The sequence below is a fragment of the Anas platyrhynchos genome, chromosome 4 (genome assembly GCF_047663525.1).
Source record: "Anas platyrhynchos isolate ZD024472 breed Pekin duck chromosome 4, IASCAAS_PekinDuck_T2T, whole genome shotgun sequence".
NCBI lineage: Eukaryota > Metazoa > Chordata > Aves > Anseriformes > Anatidae > Anas > Anas platyrhynchos.
Genome location: NC_092590.1, coordinates 50745766 through 50765258, shown reverse-complemented (window position 1 = coordinate 50765258; position 19493 = coordinate 50745766). Strand labels below are relative to the sequence as shown.

The 19493-nt window shown below is 36.3% G+C and overlaps 1 protein-coding gene across 4 annotated transcripts in view; it reads right to left on the bottom strand.

The window, feature by feature from the left end:
- The window catches only part of DLC1 (DLC1 Rho GTPase activating protein), a 256883-nt gene that overhangs the window by 122228 nt on the left and 115162 nt on the right, over positions 1-19493 (bottom strand). For all 4 annotated transcript variants that reach the window (XM_072037586.1, XM_072037585.1, XM_072037584.1 and 1 more), the window contains exon 5: positions 9194-9227. In XM_072037586.1, coding sequence (XP_071893687.1) covers positions 9194-9227 — 34 coding nt within the window. The remainder of the gene's footprint in view (positions 1-9193; positions 9228-19493) is intronic.

The following is a 19493-nucleotide window of genomic DNA, read 5'->3' as shown; positions in this document are numbered from 1 at the left end:
GAAACCCAGAGTGGTAAATAGGAACTTTTTTATTTCCTCCCCCAGAACTGACTAGGTATCTTCATAGCTCTGTGGTGTGTACAGATTCATTTTAGAAGTTCATTTTAAAATTTGGTGCTGGACACCTGTGCTTTTCAGAAGTTGAATCTAATTTTGGACACTGAAAAAGCAAGCTGATCATCTGATTCCCAAACTGCCAGTCACATCATTACTTTAGAAACCATGGTCTAATGATTACTTGTCAGTATCGGTTAGGTCCAAGTGAACTAGTTTATATTTAATCTGAATCAACACCAGTCTTTACCAAGAACCTAGTCTGAACAAAACTAAGCCGAAAATAACTTGATTAAGTAGGTATCATCATTCACTGTTATTCTTGCTCCAGCCAAAAAAAAACAAAAAAAAAAAAAAAAAAGGAAAGGAAGAACAACTTGTTCATATTCACTTTAATTTAAGCATTATTTTTGGCCAGGGACTCTCAGTGTCCAGTACAATAAGAGACCACAAATTGGGCTGAGTAGTATAAAAACTAATGGACCACTGTGCAAAGGATAACTAACTTTATACAGAAAAGAACCTTGATTAGAATTAAACATAGTATACTATCCAGAGTACAGTGAATGCCAGTCTGCAGTCTGCATGGTGGTTCACATTCATTTTATGTTAAAACTAACTGTAAAGAGACTTTGCTGAAAGTAACAAATTCATAATTCTTCTGCTGCATTTTCTGCTGTAACAACAAAGAGATCAATCATAAAACACTGTTTCCCACAATATTTTTGTTTGCAAGTTGGGATTTTACAGCCTGGAAGGGTGGATAAGTATGTGATAAAAATCTGGCTGGAGAGCAGCTCTGTGGAAAAGGCCCTGGGGGCCTTGGCAGACTGCGAGCTGAACATGAGCCAGTGGTGTGCCCTGGCAGCAAAGAGGCCTGGCAGCATCCTGGGCTGTATCAATAGGAACATGGGCTGTGGAGGGAGGGAAGGGATTATCCTCCTCGGTGCTTGTTAGTCCATGTCTGCAATCCTGCATCCAGTTTGGGGATTCCCCCCAACAGAAAAATGGCATCAATAAAAGGGAAAAAGACCAGGAGAGGGCCACCAAGCTGGTCAAGGGCTAGGTCGCTTAGCTGGTGAGCTGAGGCTCCAGGGGTTGTTCAGTCTGAAAAGGTGGCTTCGGGGGACCTAGCAGCAGCCCCCAGGACCTCACAAGAGGGTACCAAGAAGATGAGGACAGCACATTGTGCATGTAGAGAAGACAAGTGACAACAGGCAGAAAATGAAACCAAAGAGGGTCAGACTGGACAGAAGGAAAACTTCTCCCTCCGTGTGGACAGTCTAGCAGTGGAACAAGTTACCTGCACAACATGCAGGCTCCATCCTGGGAGGTTTTCAAGGGCAGGTGGGATAAAGTCCTGGGCAGGCTGATCCAACCTCACAGCTCACCCTTCTTGAGCAGGAGTTTGGATGAGGTACCTCTAAAGATCCCTTCCAAAAGAGCTGTCCTGAGTTAACCCTTGGTTAACCGTATTTAACTAAGAGATGATGAAGTCTCATGAGAGACATTCTTACAGATTGACAATCTGTGATGAAACTTATATTGTTACTATCAAAATCTATTTAAAAGTTTAAAAGACTTCAATGCTAATGCCTTCCCCAATCACATACTTTCTGGGACAAAAATAACTTGCCATAACAAGGGAAATATGCATAGCCTTAGAAAGGCATTGAACTGGACAGCAAAAGGACAGCTGAAAGATTTAGCACAATGACTGGCAGCGCTGATCATTCAGCCAGAGCTACACACATCTATCTGTATTTCTATCTGGGAAATATCCTACTTAGAATAAGGTAATTCTATTATGGAGCTTAACACACACAACCCAACCCAACCCACAGACAAAAAACAACCACCTCCCTTCCTCTTCCTCCTCCCCACCCCCCCGAAGAATAAAATAAAATAAAACCAACAGCAAAATAATAAATAAATTTGCTCACCACAAGAATAAAACAATGAGACACTGCTTATTTTTCCTAGAGTGAATACCTATATTTGAGTATTTGTAGATAGATATTTAATACAATTGAACACAATCAAAGAATCTAGAGAAATAGTATAGTTACAAAAACATTAGATTTCTTGATATGTACCAACATGATGTAGAAATAATGGTCTAGTCCATTTCATGGGCCTAAAATAATTTAGTTAAGCTTTTCTGTTTATGTCTAAGTCTTCCTCCCCCCAAGATTTAAATAGATGAAACTGTGTTAAAGAAGTGATTATTATTAAGGATGTTTGATTTTGATAACAGCATACTTTGTTTCTAAAAGTTCTTCCAAAGAAATATAAAAACATGCCCACGTGCTTTGGAGGTCCATACTAATGCAGGTGGAATAAGAAAACAGAAGCTGGTTAAATTTATTATTATTATTTTCCTGAGAATCTGATATACAAGATGTTCTGCTAGTTATCAGATACTGCAAGTGTACTCGATTATTAATGCACTGCTTTGATGGAATTCATTTTAAGGTCTTACAGGAACCACTGTTTTTCTGATCTTTATTTGCTACTGCCATTGTGCCATGTAAGAGGCTGCAGATGCAGGAAAAAAATAAGTCCAATAATTATCACTTGGGAAATTCTAGTACAAAAAAAAAAATGATATGAATTTTTAAAATTCACTTCAGTGCTTGAAAAGAGGTGAAAGATCAAAATTAACCTAACTGGTCTGATAATTGATGGTCATACTGTTAACACTCATTTCCTTTTCCTTTTCCCATCTCTTGCCCATTTAGGATCAGATCTTGAAGGCGTGAGCTGCCCTTATTCAACCTACACAGCCTTCTGTACTGCTGGCTCCCCTTAAAAGCACATTGATGCCACACGACATTACACCACTTCTTAAGTCTCAAGAAAGTAATATGCAACAGACAACCATGATCATGCTGCTTCCATCACCTTTAACATGGCTTTAAATGGACTTTCAGAGGAAAGATTTGGTCCCGGGATCTACAATCCCGTCTGAAACCTAAGGGAAATTGCCATGGAATTTTAAGATTAATGAGTCTTTGGCTCCAGCACAGTATATTTTAAAAGTTTATGTGCTTATATGCACATGCATGCAGTGAATATGGCATGCATGACTTAAAATGAAGTAATTTATTCAGAATAACAACTATGGTAGTGTGCAGTTAATAAGCTGCTAAAAATCAGCTTTCAAAGATCATGACATCAGCTATTTTGTTGTCTTTAGAGAAAAAAGAAAAACAGCAACTAATTATCAGGAATCTGAGAATGAAATGTCAGCTTTCAGTATCCATTGGTATCACTAACTTTTTTTTTTTTTCCTAGTAATGAAATAAATGACAGTGAAATAGAAATATATCTGTTAGCATCAGTTAGTGCTTGGCAGACATCCATGCATACCCTGGCAGCATTTCTGAAACTGGTTTTTAGTATGACAGATTGAAGTGTGAGAGCTCACCTGACGTTTTTATTTAGAAAGCAGGCACTCAGCTAAAACAAATTATAACTGTTGCAATATCAACAATAAAAGAGATATTACCTAGCTGAGAACTGGTACTTCATATTAAAATCTCACAAAAACAGTAAATAACAGTACTGCTGTACTAAAACCAGATACAATACTTATGAAAAGGAAAACCTAATACTTCATTTTCCACAATTTCTTCTACAATACTGGCTAAAGATATGGTAAAGTAACCAGAAAACTAGTAGGTGTGCCAACTGACTTGTATTTCTGTCCAGTGTAAATGGAAACCGATATCTCATGGCCAGTAAGATTTGTTTTTTTTTTTAATATTTTTCAAACGTAAGTTTGATCTAGTTTTGAAATAAGTTAGGTACGGATGAACTTTTAATGACTTTATTAAAACAGAGCATCCAGTAGGTACTGCTGATCAAGAGAATTGATTTACAGAATCACAGAATCGTCTAGGTTGGAAGAGACCTACAAGATCACCTAGTCCAACCTCTGACCTAACATTAAACAGTCCTCCACTAAACCATATAACTAAGCTCTACATCTAAACGTCTTTTAAAGACCTCCAGGGATGGTGACTCAACCATTTCCCTGGGCAGCCCATTTCAATGTCTAACAGCCCTTTCAGGAAAGAAGTTCTTCCTAATATCCAACCTAAACCTTCCCTGGTGCAACTTTGCTTCCCTTGTCCTGTCACCTGGCATGTGGGAGAACAGACCAACCCCCACCTCACTACAGCCTCCTTTAACATACCTATAGAAAGCAATAAGGTCACCCCTGAGCCTCCTCTTCTCCAGGCTGAACAACCCCAGCTCCCTCAGCTACCCCTTAACCAGCTTCATTGCCCTTTTCTGGACTCTCTCGAGCACCTTCATGTCCTTCTTGTAGTGAGGGGCCCAAAACTGAACATGGTACTCGAGGTGCGGCCTCACCAGAGCCGAGTACAGGGGACAATCACTTCCCTAGCCCTGTTGGAGTAAGCAAAAATGCAAAACTACCACATCCAGAATCATGTTCTCACTCACAATGAGCTGCAGGTGGGTAATGCCAGTCTATGAATCTAGAGCATATTTGTAAGAGCCAGTAGAGATTTTTTTTTTCTTTTAGATTAGAGCTGCAGCTAAATTTAATTAAAAGAGCTTTACCTAGTGTGCCAAGCAGTTGGTCTTTTAAGTCCTTTGCTTCCTGACAGTGAGCCTGTCACTACCAAATGTTCAAGGTCCTCCTGCTGCAGCCCCGACCCACCTTGTCATCGCTCCATCATGCCACCTCCTGCCGCTCACCTCACCATGGGGCTGAGCACCATGTATCCTCCACTGCCCAACTCCAGCAATTAGAGTCTGCCAGAGGAAATACCCTGCAGTTAAGGGCTCTTTTATCATCTGTGTATTTTTTTTTTCCTCGTGAATCAAAGGAAACCAGGGGAATTAACACCAAAAGACATTGAGTCTGTTCTTTATTAAACAGTATCTTTACTACAAATCTAAAGGAGACGTAGAAAAAACTTGTTCACTGCTAGGCCCATATTGTAATACTAACATCTAGAAACTTTCTAATACATTGCATTGACCTACTACTGTCTTTGACCATGGTTAATACCTTATCCTCTTGCTTGCTTTTCACAGAAACACGGGCAAGAAATGGGCTATCCAATCTGTTCTACTCCATGTCAAAGACTGGCACTTCTTTATGCCAAAGTAAAGCTCTCTAAGTGAGTAGTGCTGTGGTGAAAGGGCCACGTGGTGAGATTCACCCACAGAGGTTGTGCACTTTTTCCGTAGTACCTCTTAAAATCAGGGGGGAATATACACTGGCAGAATCAGACTCTTAATATTCTCTTTCACTTGCTATTCTGTTACGGACTTCACTGTTATAGATGAGTAGTGCCACTTGCACATTTATGAGTTATGTTCTGTGTTTTTGAATTGATCCTAGTGTGTATTTAATAGCTAAAACTTAGTACTTTTATTTTTAGAGCAGCAACTCTTCTAAAAGTCTGTTCAACTGGAATACCACAAGGCAGTTGTCTTATGCACAGGAAAAAATATTTATTATAATATTGAACATAATGGAGCAATGATGTTAATATTTATTTAGGGCTAGACTAAACCTTCTGCCCTGTTTATGTGATAGCACATAGTTTCATCACCTCAAGAGAAATAAGCTGTGTCAGTCCCTGACCAGATGTGGATATTCACTCTGCCCCTCCTGCTGGCTCTGTTGGAGCAGTAATATTTGTAAGTCACAGACAGAGTTCACTGTTCCCTACAAATATTTGAGGATAAATTGGGAAATCATGAAGTAGGTTCACAAAGAGACATAGACCAGGCAATACTTAGAGTTACTTCATATTTGTTTGGGAACATGGCTCCAGAAATTAAGTTAGCTCTGACTTAGGGGCCTCACAGTTCATTCACTGTAATGAACATTGGTATCTGTCAAAGGACCCATCTTGACTCTACAGTTAGTTAGTGGACAGCTAACAAATACTGAAGACTGAACTGTCAGCACTTGATTCACTGATGTGAATCACATTTAGACAGGGGAACCAAGGGTTTCAATGTTGATTATTTTTAAAGACTACAAATTGAGCTAGGACCACTACTTCTAACTTCATTATGGCCAGGTGAAATGAAACCTCTATTTCTCAAATTTCATTCTCAAATTCTAGCCATGAGCTGTGATAAAAACTACAACAGTCAGCAAGACAAGTAAAGATATGGCAATACATAAATTACCCAAAAGAAAGAAATCTACATCTGAAAAAAAGTGTTTTGAACCTGGCTGCTGGCCTGCATCCTTGATTTAGGTGCTAATAATCCCACCCCAGAGGGATCTTTTGGCTTGAACCACCACTTTCCCCAGCTGATCTTCCTGCTTGATCTTCTACCTTAAAAGAGCTCTCTGAAAGATTATTTTTTTCCCCCATCATCACCATAAGTGTCAACAACATTGAGACTTTAAAAAAAAAAAAAAAAAAGCATTAAAAAGCATTTCTGAAAAATAACTGACGACTAGCACATCATTTGCAATGCCCTAATTCACACAAATTGAAGCAATAGTGTACATGGTCAGGCATGACTGATGTTCTGCTCAATACATGGGTCATTTATAGATTTTTGCCAAGGGGACTCTGCAATTGCAGGTTTTACTGCACTTTCCATGGGAGGAAAAAAAACAAAACAGAAACAACAACAACACAAAAACCTCATTATACAACTCCTGAGTTATTAATTGACAACGAAGCAATGTTTTTGGATTATATTTGGCTTTGCTCTAAATTTAATGATGGCTGTTTTTCTTAAAAAAAAAAAAAAAAAAAAAAAGTACACCACCTGAAAACTTGCATCTAACATAACCTAAATAAACTTCAGGATGGAAAATGTATAAAACTGATTAATTTTGAGCATTAAGAACTTCTATAAACAGTCAGCAATGTGTGAACTTCTAAGCTACTTAAGCAGCTTGGTCTATTTAAGGTCTAAATATTTGGTTGCCTACTGGAAAAGCATTGAAAGTTTCTGGAATCTGCAGAATACTAAGTCTTGTAAAAACAGTTTTTTGTTTATATACCTAGAATTTCGGAACCAGAAACATTGAAATAAACAGCCTATTTTCTTGTACTTCTCATTCCAGTCCTAGCTAAATAGTATTATGTAGAAAAGAGGGAACTATTACTTGAAATTCTCAAAAAAAAAAATGTTTCACTAGGCATTGAGAGAATTTTAAAAAACAATTTTAATATCACAATCTAAGCTTTTTATCCTTGTGCTCTTAGCATTGCTATCAGTAAAATAAAACAGACCTTTCTTTTTGTTCTGTAATACACTTTATTCTGTTTTTAATAATATAAACTAGAGTTTCATTGCTAGTGTTTTCAAATAAATAACAAGATTACTATTTGTTTTGTTCTGTTAGAGTAGAGATACAGATACTCAATTATTTTGTGAAGGCCTTCACACCGTACTTAATGGCTTAGTCTTTCATTAGTTTTATGTAATGTCATTTATCTGGTGAACTGTAAGCAGCAGTGAACAAACAAACACCATTCAGATCACAAAACATGAGACCTGAATGTATGAGTCAAGACACATTTGCATTCAACAAAAACAGCACGAGCTACAATCAGACATGTGATTTCAGTCAATGGATCTGTTCTAAACAATCATCTCTCTAATATATTTCCAAATACATACATTTATTTCCAGTATTTCCAAAAAACATTATAACCTCATGAGCTTCTGAGCGGCAAAAAAGTTAAACAAAAACTAAAACTGATAAAAAAAAAAAAAGCCAACCAATTTTTACCATTCAAAATCCAATTTGTGCTCAAGTTCAGGAAAATGTAAGCAAACTAATTCCACATGGCATGAAGTTCTACTTAGTGTTTGTAGACACTGAAAAATTATACATAGAGCTATGAATTTTATTTTTGATTCTGCAAGATGCTAGCTATGACAATGGCAAACATTCATTCTGGCTTTATTCCTGCAATATAAAAATGAAGTTTTTACACCTTTATGGCCTGGAGATTTTTTTTTTATTAAATGACTTTCAGATATGTTATCTTGAATGGTAAATATTGCTAAATATGTACAAAAACAGAGCCTGCTTGACAACATATTTGTTTGAAATCTGCTACATATAGTAGTGTCAGACACTGCCATTGGCACTTGCAAAGTATGCCAGTTTGCATGCATGGACATAATTTAAAGAACATAGCTAAATACGACCCACCTCAGAAGAAATACAAAATAATACCACCTATGAAATCTAGGAAGAAAACGCTTCTTAAACATGGGCCTTGGTTTGGGAATTATTTAACCTAATCCTCTCACTTAATAATCAATAGAAAAGAAATAAGCTGAATCAGGATAATCCAATACATAAAAGTATCTAAATATATAATCAGACATAGGTCAGAATGCCAAGTGTTATATGGATATTTTGAGGCAATTGTGAAGGTCTAGCAGCCAGCTATCAATTAAAATATATGACTAAGAAACCAACAGAAACACTAGAGATCTCTAGAACTAAGAGCTGGAGTGTTCATCACAACACCATATCCATTCAACAATGTCTGCTTATGTTTTTCACTAAGCTCACTAAAATATTTCACATACCAACACCGAGGTACATATAGTATTCATAGACCACATATAACAGACAACAACAGAAAAAACACCTTTTAATTTTGTGGAGGAATTTTCTCGAAACAAAATTCTCATCTAGAGTGAAATACTCCAGAAAAACCAAAGCTTCTGTCATACTTATAGCCAGCAAAGTTCATACGAAATCATCAAATCTCACTGACCTGAACAAACCCTTCGGCATCTGTGTTTTTTAGTCAAGACATCGAATAAGTCACAATAGTTTTTAACACCAAATAAAAAGTTAGCATCTAGAGGACAATTGACATGTAAGGTACAGCTGCACTTCAACCAGGTGCTTTGTAGGATAAGGTCAAACAACTTGATTAGCATTTCACAGAAAGCTGTACATCTTTTCAGAAAGAGAAAATATCCTATTCAGGAAACAATGAATAACATTTACAGACCTTTTTTCAGGTCTGTAAGCTTATACCTTCAAAACCCCCAGGACAAAGAGACTTTTACCACTTAGATAAGTAATACTGTATTCCAGGAAACAAATACAAAGAAACAAGAAAAAAAAAAGTAAATATTTACTCACCAGCCTTCTCCTTCTCTGAAATAACTGGCATAGCCTGAAGGGGAAAAAAAATAAGAAATTAGGAGAGAAGGTAAGAGATGGAGTTAAGATGATATTCCAATCAGTGCATTTTGAATAATCATCCTAGAAAACATGCCCACAAAATTCCAGTGGGAAATTACTTAGTAATTTCTTTTTTTCTTTTTACTAAGTAATTACTTAGTAATAACTGAAGGAGTGAAAAAAACACGGCTGAAGATGAAATAAAACACAAAAAACCTTTCTCCTGAAGAAGTCAAGAATAATTCTGCCGCTGAGTTCGTGAAACCAGGAATTGTGCTAGAACAGGAAAGACAACCAAACAGAGGAAGTAAAGAATGAGTGAATTAAGTATTAAGAGAGCAGTCAGGACAAGAGAAGGAAAGATGGGAACAGGCTATGACCATTTTTTAGTTTTAAGCTTTCTTAGCCAAAGCAAAACAAGATGTAAAGGCACTCTTTAGAATAACCTTAGAAGACAAAATTCAGATAGCCGCTCATTGACCATTGAGGTGTGACAACAAACAGTGTCAGCACTGAAATCATCATCTGTGGAAAGAGACAATGGTTTGATGGTGAAGGCCTTTTTAAGGTTGAAAATGCAAGGCCAAGATGAACTGCAGTGATTCAGTGGACTGGCGGGAAGCAATTATAGAACTCAATGGGGATATGACAGAGTGATGAGTATGGAAGATAATTTCTCTGGTGGTTTTATGGCAAGCTTAAATGGACTTCAATAATGTTGTCTATAACTGCAGTGTGAGTCACTAGTAGTGCCTTTGACCTGAATGATTACTTCTAAATTTCTATAGCCATAAAAGAGAAAGTGGTAAATTAATCAACTCTATTGTGATTCATATTAGCAGGCAACAAACTTTGTTTTTAAAACATTGTTGACCTTGTCATTTGTTTCTTCTAGTTATTACCCCAAAATATATATATTTTTAAATTTATGATCACCAAAACACATTTATTTACAACCAAACATAAATTTTGTTAGATGTTAGGTCTAAAGGTTCTTACAGACTTTAAGTGGGTTTAGTTCAGGAGTTGAAAATACACAGATTAATAATGCCTCAGGACAGATGCGTAAGTCACAAAGTTTGTACTTTTATTAGTTAAGATGAAGAAGCATAAAATATAATATCAGCATCAAAAGATATGAAAATAAATTATCTTTTTTAGGAACAGAATAGGAATCATTTTTCCTAAGGAATAGCAACATTCTTTTAGTTGCAAGACAGCAAATAACAATAATATTTGACTTTTTAGTATTGTAGCACACTTATGAATTCCAAATCCATTAAAACAGTTATGATTTTTTTCCCTAAAGTCACATATATTAACAAGTCTTACTCATTAATTAAGAATTTGTGTCATTGTTAGTCAAAGGTTTAGATTTGCTTAGTTCACAAAATATTGTAACTTTTCCTATTTTATTAAAGTAATGTAAATGTAAAGGCCCTGATTTTTAATGTCTTTTTAATCATTATCCACAAAGATACATGCTTGAAAGCATTGTCCTAAACGTATGTTTTCTAAACAGTGTAATTCTACTGAATCAAGATGCCTTTTTTTTTTTTCCTGTTCTTGGCAAAGAAGTAGAATGAGCTAAAAATTCTGACAGAATGTTCTATTGCCACTTAAAAGCTGAGAACAAAATCCTAAATGAACATAACATTTCTTGAAACTTTTAACTAATGTAAACAGTGAGTGGGTCTCATCCAACACCAGCTCAGACAGCCCTATTATTGGTTTAGTTTTTTGTTAATACAGCTACATATGCTGCTTACATGCTGCCCAGTGGGAGAACATGGTTGTTACTTATGAGAAATGCTCTCATCTCCAGTACAGTTTTGAATTCTCTTGGGATCTTCCTCCAATGAGTTCCATATGGTCCAAATGAATTGCATTCCCAGGAAGTGATTTAACATTTCTGGCAATGGAGCAATTAAGCCAGATTTTCCTGCTTGGCCAGATGGGTTCACTGTAACTTCACATTATTTTTCACTCCTCACAGAGCTGAAGAACTTGACTAACAATTTCCAAATGATTAGGGCATTTTTTTTTTTTTTTAAATAACACTGCTCCCAACAACCAACAACCCCAAAAGCCAGCTATATGCTCTTTTTATATTTCCTCAGATATCAACACCCCCCCAAAGTCAGATTTCTCTCTATGTTTTTAATAGCATGTGCCCATAACAGCACCACGCCAAGGTTGGGGGAAATGAAATCCCTCTAGAGGACTAACCAGGTATGACTTGCTTATCAGATCATTGCTGAAATATACCTAAGACTTTGTTTTACGCTAAATAGTGGGATTTTACCCTAGCTAAAACTTACTTCAGATGTCATATTTCATATTTCTGTAGGCATCCTTGCTCTACTGCAGCTGATTCCCTGTAAGTGTACTGTCTGCAAATATGACTGTAAAGAGTAAGTGAAATATATTGATGGGGCATTTTAATTTAAAATTGCAGTTGCTTTGCTCAGATATAAATGAATACATGCAACACTGGGTTGAATAACCCTTTCCTTTGAATTTTATTAGAAGTTTGGTAGAAGACTGTCACCTGGTTACAAACAAAACGGTGGAAAATGGTGGAAATTTCAACTTAAAATCAAGATTTTGCTCACATAAAAGGTTTGTTTTACCAAAGCTGGAATATCTAAATATCTGATTTTTGAGCTCTCAAGAATATTTTAAACAGGAAATAGAAATAAACATGTAAAAAACCCTGTCATTGCAAATGGTGACCATGAGAGATTCATCATGGACAGGTTGACACAAAATACTTTTTTGTCAGACAAAGTGGAGGAAAGACGAAGGATACTGGATGTTTGAACAAGCAATTCTGTACAGCAATATGAACTGCACCCAATGTTGTCTGCAATTTTTCACTACTGAAAGAGGAAAAAAGAAAATCCTCTGACCCTGTTAGCTTCCTTCTATAACGGAGGCAGAATTTTGACTGAGTTCAGCAAAAATATTTAGCACTGTAGGTTTCTACAACAGAAGCAGTACAGTCAGTAGATGCATGCAGTGCCTCAGTTTTGAGTTGACTCTCCCATAATTGTGGTGCAAAACCATAATTTTTTTTTTGAAATACTGATCCAAAATCTGCAGGCAAAACCGTTATGAATTAAGGTAATTATCTTTTTGTTTCCTTGCATTCACTAAACATGAACAGCTGTATCATGATTGAATCTTCTGCAAAAGGCTACAGTAGACAGGGAAGTTTTTATATAACCTAGCAATAAACTTCAAATTTCCAAATGAGCTTCTTTATTTTAAGAAGTGACTTAACTCACACTCCCTACCCCCTGAATAATACATCTGAGCTTATGGTCTGTTACAACAATAATAGAGAAAGTACATTTGGCACTACACGAACCACATTTTCAATACTGCCAAACATCCACAATGAATATTGGACAAAGCCCTTCCATCACTAAAGACTGTCAGCTGTCCAGTCTTTTTTCATGCATGTGTTTGAACAGATAATTAGGTAGAAGTTAATAGAATGCTTCCTGCCAGTTATCAATGGTTCATGGAAAGGTTAGGTTCAAAAGCGATCTCAAAGATTTCTAGATTCCCCTCATCTAAAACACAGTTAGACCAGAGAGTTTTGCCTGTGGGGGTAATATCTTCTACTGTCCAGAGTGAAAGGAAGACTCCAGGATACCCATTACTATACTGGGATTCAACTAGAAAGAGAAAAATCCAGCCTTTATATAATTGTGGGCAAGTGCACCTGTTGCTGAGCTTAGGCTCTTGCAAATCTTATTTTAAGATTATTAAGGGTTTTTTCCAAAAACCTTATTTTTTGGAAGCACTTTTATGGTAATCACCTGTTATTACTGCAATTAAAAATCATGGTCTAAATTTTCACCTTACTGGATGCTACATGCAAAATAGCAGTAAGTCCTATGTTTTTCACTGAAATTATTTGCTTTAAAAACAAATCATCATGTTCTTTTTCAAGAAATCTGGAAATCGAATATTGCAATAAGAACAAAAAAGACCAGCTTCTATCACTTTTTTTTTTTTTTTTTAAATAGAATCACTGATTTTGAGACCAGCAACAATTACGTGGGTTGAAATACATCTGTTGTCTTTCTTATGCCCAAATTATCAAAACACTCCAAAAAAAAAAAATAAAATTATTTAAAGAATTTTTTTAAAAAAAAAAAAAGGTCCACTTAGCTTCTCACAAGGAAGTTAGTTAGGTGACATCAACACAATATACTATTACCAAGTAAGGACTGGTGAACCAAATGACAGACAATTCTCTCTTCCAGTAAAAATGGACAATCTTGTACTTGAAAGTTGATGTCATCAATACTCAGATGGAAAGCAGATTTTAAGCTTTATATAACTTCTCAAACAGTGCACGTTCTGTATCACCTGGAGTCCTTAAATAGATGTTTTATTTTATTTAGAAGGTATACTCTAGTTTTCTTAATTCAAATGAATTAATTTTAAAAGTAATTAATTTTAACTGGGTTATTTTATGGAAGAAAAATCCATGATCACTCAGATGGCTTAAAATTAGGGAAATACTGCAGTTCATAATCTGGAGTTTCCTCAGTTACATCCTCATTACAAAGTATTGAATTAATATCTCCACTAGAAAAGTGTAAGCCAAATTGTTTAGTGTTAATGAACTTGATTTGGAAAGCAAACATGTTAAAAAGCCTAAACACTAGCATTTAACTGAAGTCATAGCAATAATGTAAAAATATTGGTTTATAATTCAGAATTATTAATTTTTCACAAGTTTCACAAAAATTATTTTAAGCAAGTTTTCAGCTCTCTGCAGTTTTTACAATTTGGTTATTATTTTCATTTGGATACAGAATGAGAAAAAAGAAAAACCACCACCAACTTTCAAGACAGACCAGCTTTAGAAGTGGAATTCTGGTTAGGTCTTTCTTCTTTGTGGTCTTTCATTTTACTGAAGATTGCAATTACTAAAAGTAGAGCAGAAGGCAATTAAAATCCGCCCAACAATAAAGCTGCATGAATTAATTAACTGAATTTTAAAACGGAACTAACATCACATTCAGAAGTCTGGCTAAATTTATGACAAGTCTATGAATTTTGTTCTAGTAGAAGTACAAAGCTGTATGCTTGCCTGCATGTGTTCTCCTTCAGTCAGTTGCATGCCTCTCCACAGCCACTTTTTTGCTGCCTAGGTATTTCTGTTTGTCTGAGCCTCTTTATGCCACTGAGGTCACGCACAGAGACCCCTTCTAGTTAGTGCTGGATGGTTGGCAGTTCTCCCTCCCTGAGAGGCTTGCCAAGAGTATGCGCTTGGGGTGGTCTGGTAGCTTCCTACATCTTCGTCATTCAGCTGGCATAGCAGGACTCTTGCTGGATTGGAAGTGCAAAAACAATGATGCAGGATCCTGTCTTGCACTGTGTTTGGTGTTACAATGGGCTTGCCATAGACCAGGGTAAGCTTCCAGCACTCTGAAGTCTGTCAGGATCACATACAGCTGGTTTATATGACAGATAAGAGCAACAGCCTGTCTGCAGCTTGTCCTTCATTAAGTAGAATTTGGCCATAGTATAGAATAAAGCCCTGTCTCTTTAGGGGTGCTTCTGAAGACTTTAGCCTTCAGAGCAGCAGCTGGGAATTTCTCAGTACCCTGACAGTCTTCACCACATATTTTTGGGGAAAAATCACCAACAAAAGACACACCCACACACCCTAACAATCACTAATTAAGTAGCAGTTCTCAGACCTCACATTATTTGCATATCAGGTCTTGAAATAAAAACAAATGTATAAAATAAACTTGGTTTTGATACTTCCCAGAACTTCTCCAGATGAGGAACTCTGTTTCCACTTGAGCTGCTCTTTAAATATTGAGCTGGACATACAGCCCTTGAATAAGGGGTCAGTTAAATTTTAGTTTAACATTAAGGAACTTTTATATAGGCTCTGATAGTAACACTGTGTGCTTCTCTCCAGTTCCACCAAACATATGCATCTCTTCCCTAAAGGAAATATAACTTGAATGTTAACACCAAAGCTGAGATGTGACACACTACCTCTACAACTGGAGCAGCCCCAAGAGTACTCATGCTTTTCATCAATCAGCAGAGGTTCTATTAGGGTTCATTTACACATACAGAGCTTTTTCCCAAGCTCAGAAGTCATTTGTTTAGCTAATGTTTATCTTATAAAACCTTTTACAGTAACAAACACATCAATAAACCCTGAAACATTGGCAAAGCTGAACTACTTGAGAACCAAAGGGCACCCAGCTCTAAGGCAGCAGTAAGAGATAATTAAAATCTCATGTTTCCCATTTGTTTCAACATCATGTAATGTCTACAAATATGATTTTGCCTTAAAGCCCTTAAATCTGGAAAATGCTTCCGCATGGCTGACAAGAATCCCAGGTGATTTTACTCTTTTCTCATCTCTTTATGTATAAGACTTACAACCTTAGAATAATTCCATGTTTCATGCAAATAAAAAAAATCTTTCAGTCATGTGATGATAGAAAGTCAGATGTTACATGATAACTATAAGTTAAGTTACCTAATACTTTGAGCACCTACTCCCAGAGTAAAAGAGGAAATTAAAAACATCATTTCACCATTCCTAGAATGCTCAGAGAAAATAAAGGAGCAATTCCTACCTTTCATCCCAAGAAAAGAAAATCATTCTTACTAATTTTGAAGGTTGTAGATGTGAAAATCAGTAAGCTTGTCCCATTCCTGCAAGTGCCAGTCTACTGAAATTCAGAAGCAGCATGTTCATGAGTTAACTGAGAACAGATTAGCAATATAAATCATCAGATATGTAAATGAGCAATCTGATTTTAGTGCTCTTTCCATGAGGTCACCCCAAATCTACTAATTGATTGCTATCTACATTTTTAAAATTCGCTAACATTAGTCTCCTGGATCTCTCTGGGGTTAGCAAGAATAAAATCTTATTCAAGTTTCTTGAAATATAACAGATTGGTATTTATGCTACTCAAGGAAGATTTTACTATGTTAAGCTTTATATTCTGAAAAAGAAAATTAGATGTAGAGCATTGTAGCAACTGATTGATGCTTAACGGGAAGGAAGCAAACTGTTGACACTTACACTATGATGCTGTGTGAATTTGCTCTTGAATCTCTGCAGGTAACCCCATCTGGCTGCTCTTCTCATTGTCAGCAGCTGCAGGCTGCTTTTTTTTTTTCCTTTTTTTTTTTTCCTTTTTTTTTCCCCCTGCTCCTTTCTCTCAAAATAAAAAAGCAAATCCCAAAAAACTATTTTTTAAAACATGCTACGTATACTTTGGCACAATTCTTTACGTTAATAATCTCATGTGAATTCAGTGACTGTGATAGTACATTTGTTCAACCAGGTGGGAAAGGAACAAAAGCAGATCCCTACGGAGGCTCTTGATCTTGAACTTCATTCAGGCATAGAGGAATAAATTCCTACAAAAGCTGTATCTCTTCTATCATGATGAAACTGTTACTTTCTATAGAAGATTACAGCTCTTTACTCAGGAGCTGAAGAGTCATATAATAGCAATGATAATCATAAGGTGATGGAGAGAGGAGGTGGGTAGCATGCCAGACAGAAACAGCAATAGTTTTGGGAGAGCCACTGGGGGATTTTATTCTGGAATAAAGAACATCTAACTTTGGCAGGTATTAGAGGTGATCATAAGACCGTAAGTGCAAAGTTAATGTATATCCTTAAGTTATTATTGAGACAGGTAGGTGTGATAATTGCCACATCTTGGTTTACTAAAATGTGAAGCAAAATCAATTAAAATAAATGACCCTGTTCTCTTTTACAAGTAGAAAGCAAATGACAAGAAGTAGAAGCACATAACCACAGTAGCTTTGTCTTGGGGAAGATGGGGAGGTTGAAGGAAAGGGAATAAATTCTCAAATATGCTATCTGGAACTTGTTTGTCTATTTGATCATATTTTTAGTATCTCAGTTTGTTCATGCTCCAGCTCATAGTGAGCGTGAGTTTAAAAATCACCAAACACTACTGTGACCTTACACTATTTCTGTAAGTCATAGAAGAGAAGGATAGCTGAAAGGAAATTGAGGTTTTTGGGGTATTCTGCATATGCAGTGTGCTAGCCTTTAAGCACTTTTCAAGGTTGGGGGTGGTAGATACAGTAAAACGAGAAGACATCTAGTGAGTGAAAAAGTAAGAAAACTGCTTTCCAGTTCATTCAAGAACTTCCGTTTCTTTCAATATTTTTTTTTTTTTTTGAGTAGGAAATGTATTGTTTATATGAAAATAACTCCCCTTTTTCCATTAGGGAAAAGAGAGGAAAAGAAAAAAGCTAAAATATGTACTAAGGAAAGATGAGAAGTTCTTTATCACTGAGAAAAAAAACAGGAGCGATGTCTCCTAAAAGGGCCTAAGGAGATGACGCACAGTAGTTTTTTTAATCCAAATATAACAATGAAAGTTCTAAAAAATACTCCAATCCCATGAAAACTCTCTTTGGAAAACAAAACATTCATCTGCACAGCTGTTTTATGCTAAAATGCTTGTAACCAAATCCCTGTTCTTTTGTTTGAGGAAAGAAATATATAACCATTTCTGCTTTAATACCAAAACTCTGCTCAAACTGAGTATCAAGTTTCCTTTGCTCGTATAGCCAAAAGCTTGGTTCCCCTGGTATGGTTAATAAACCAGACAAATACATATTTCATCTTCCATATAGTTTCCTCAGCTGGAATTATTACCAGTATAAGCAGTGCTCCAGGTCTGGTGTACATTTCTTCTCCTATTACATTTCTTTAGGATCTTGCAGCTCCTTGCTTAACTCGGTAATGCCTGAGCAAACTTTTCGTAGTACATACCTACATGAACAGACACAGGCACAGAGAACACACATACTACACATCTTCCATCTCTGTGCAGTAATGCCATTTTCTTCCCAGGTACTATCTGTCAAACTAGAATCTTTGATGTCATAAAAATCCAGAAACCAATAGAAGTGTTTGTCTATAAAACTTCTCATGCTGCTGACATATTTTCCATGTCTGGGAGGAAGGAAGAAATATTTTACACCTGGGAGATGTTCTGCAGCCAACTGTAGTGAACTCTAGATTCCATTCACCACCTTAAGGTTCGGCCATAGAAATGGCAGCCTATTTTTTCTTAATTAACAGGTATAATCTTTTTGTATTCAAACAACAGCTAACAACAGCTTGTGAAGGATAAGTTCTGTCTGCAAATCCTTTATCTTATAAACTCCTTTTATGGGATACTTAAAAGTTGGGTATATTAAATATTGGCATTCATTTACCTAATACAAGTTCCAAGCAATATTATTTTCTATAAAAGAATTTCCATTTTGATGATATCTTTCTAATTAGTGGGGAAAAAAAGAAAAAAGACAAATTAGTACAGAAACAGAACAGAATTCTGCTAAGGTCAGTCAGATGTTTGCCAATTGCTCCAGTAATGAAGCTTCAAGTTGACACTGCCTGACTCAGAACCGTCTCATTTATGTTGTCTCCATTCCCTTTTGAAAGACATGGTTCTGTTTGTGCACATCTGCACAGAAACTTATATCTACCACTAAAAGTAAGGACTTGTATCAAGCCCTTTACTAATCACTACATTTACTATGAAGACAGTCTTTTTAAGATCCTTCCTTTTCCAGAAGTTTCAAAATTGGTCTTCTTTCAAGGTCATTTTATGTATTTATTTTGTTCTGAATTTTATTTTTGGTTTCTGCAGGCACTAAGCAAAGAAACATCTCAACATTTGTGTTCCCACGCTATTCCCATGAAAATCTCACTCGGCCTTGCAAACAGATGCACTGCAGATCCTGAGAGTAATAAGTGGGTCCAATTCTGTGAAGTGCTGGGCATTTTTTTGTGTTTCCCCAGGATCATGCCCTAATAGAACAGTTTCTTTCTGAATTGTTTCAACTTTCCCAAACTTTGTGTGGCATAGTACAAAAATGTAGTTCACAGTTTCTAAGCTTTCAAAACTTTCCAGAGGGAAACAGCACACAAGAGTCCAAGCACACTCTTGGCTTTCATACTAATACCAGTCCCCTGAGGAGAGTTTGACTTATTCCATATTTTAGTTAAGAGGGACTATTACAAGTATGAAACATTTTCTGCAAAAACACTTTTGACTGAATCTCATGTTCACACTCAACTCTCCTAGAACCAATATTTCACAAGCATTTAAAAATATTCCTGGCCATTAACAATGGTGCAAAGAACTCCAGAAAGCCACAAATTGTGTTTCACCACATGAAAAGAGTAGGT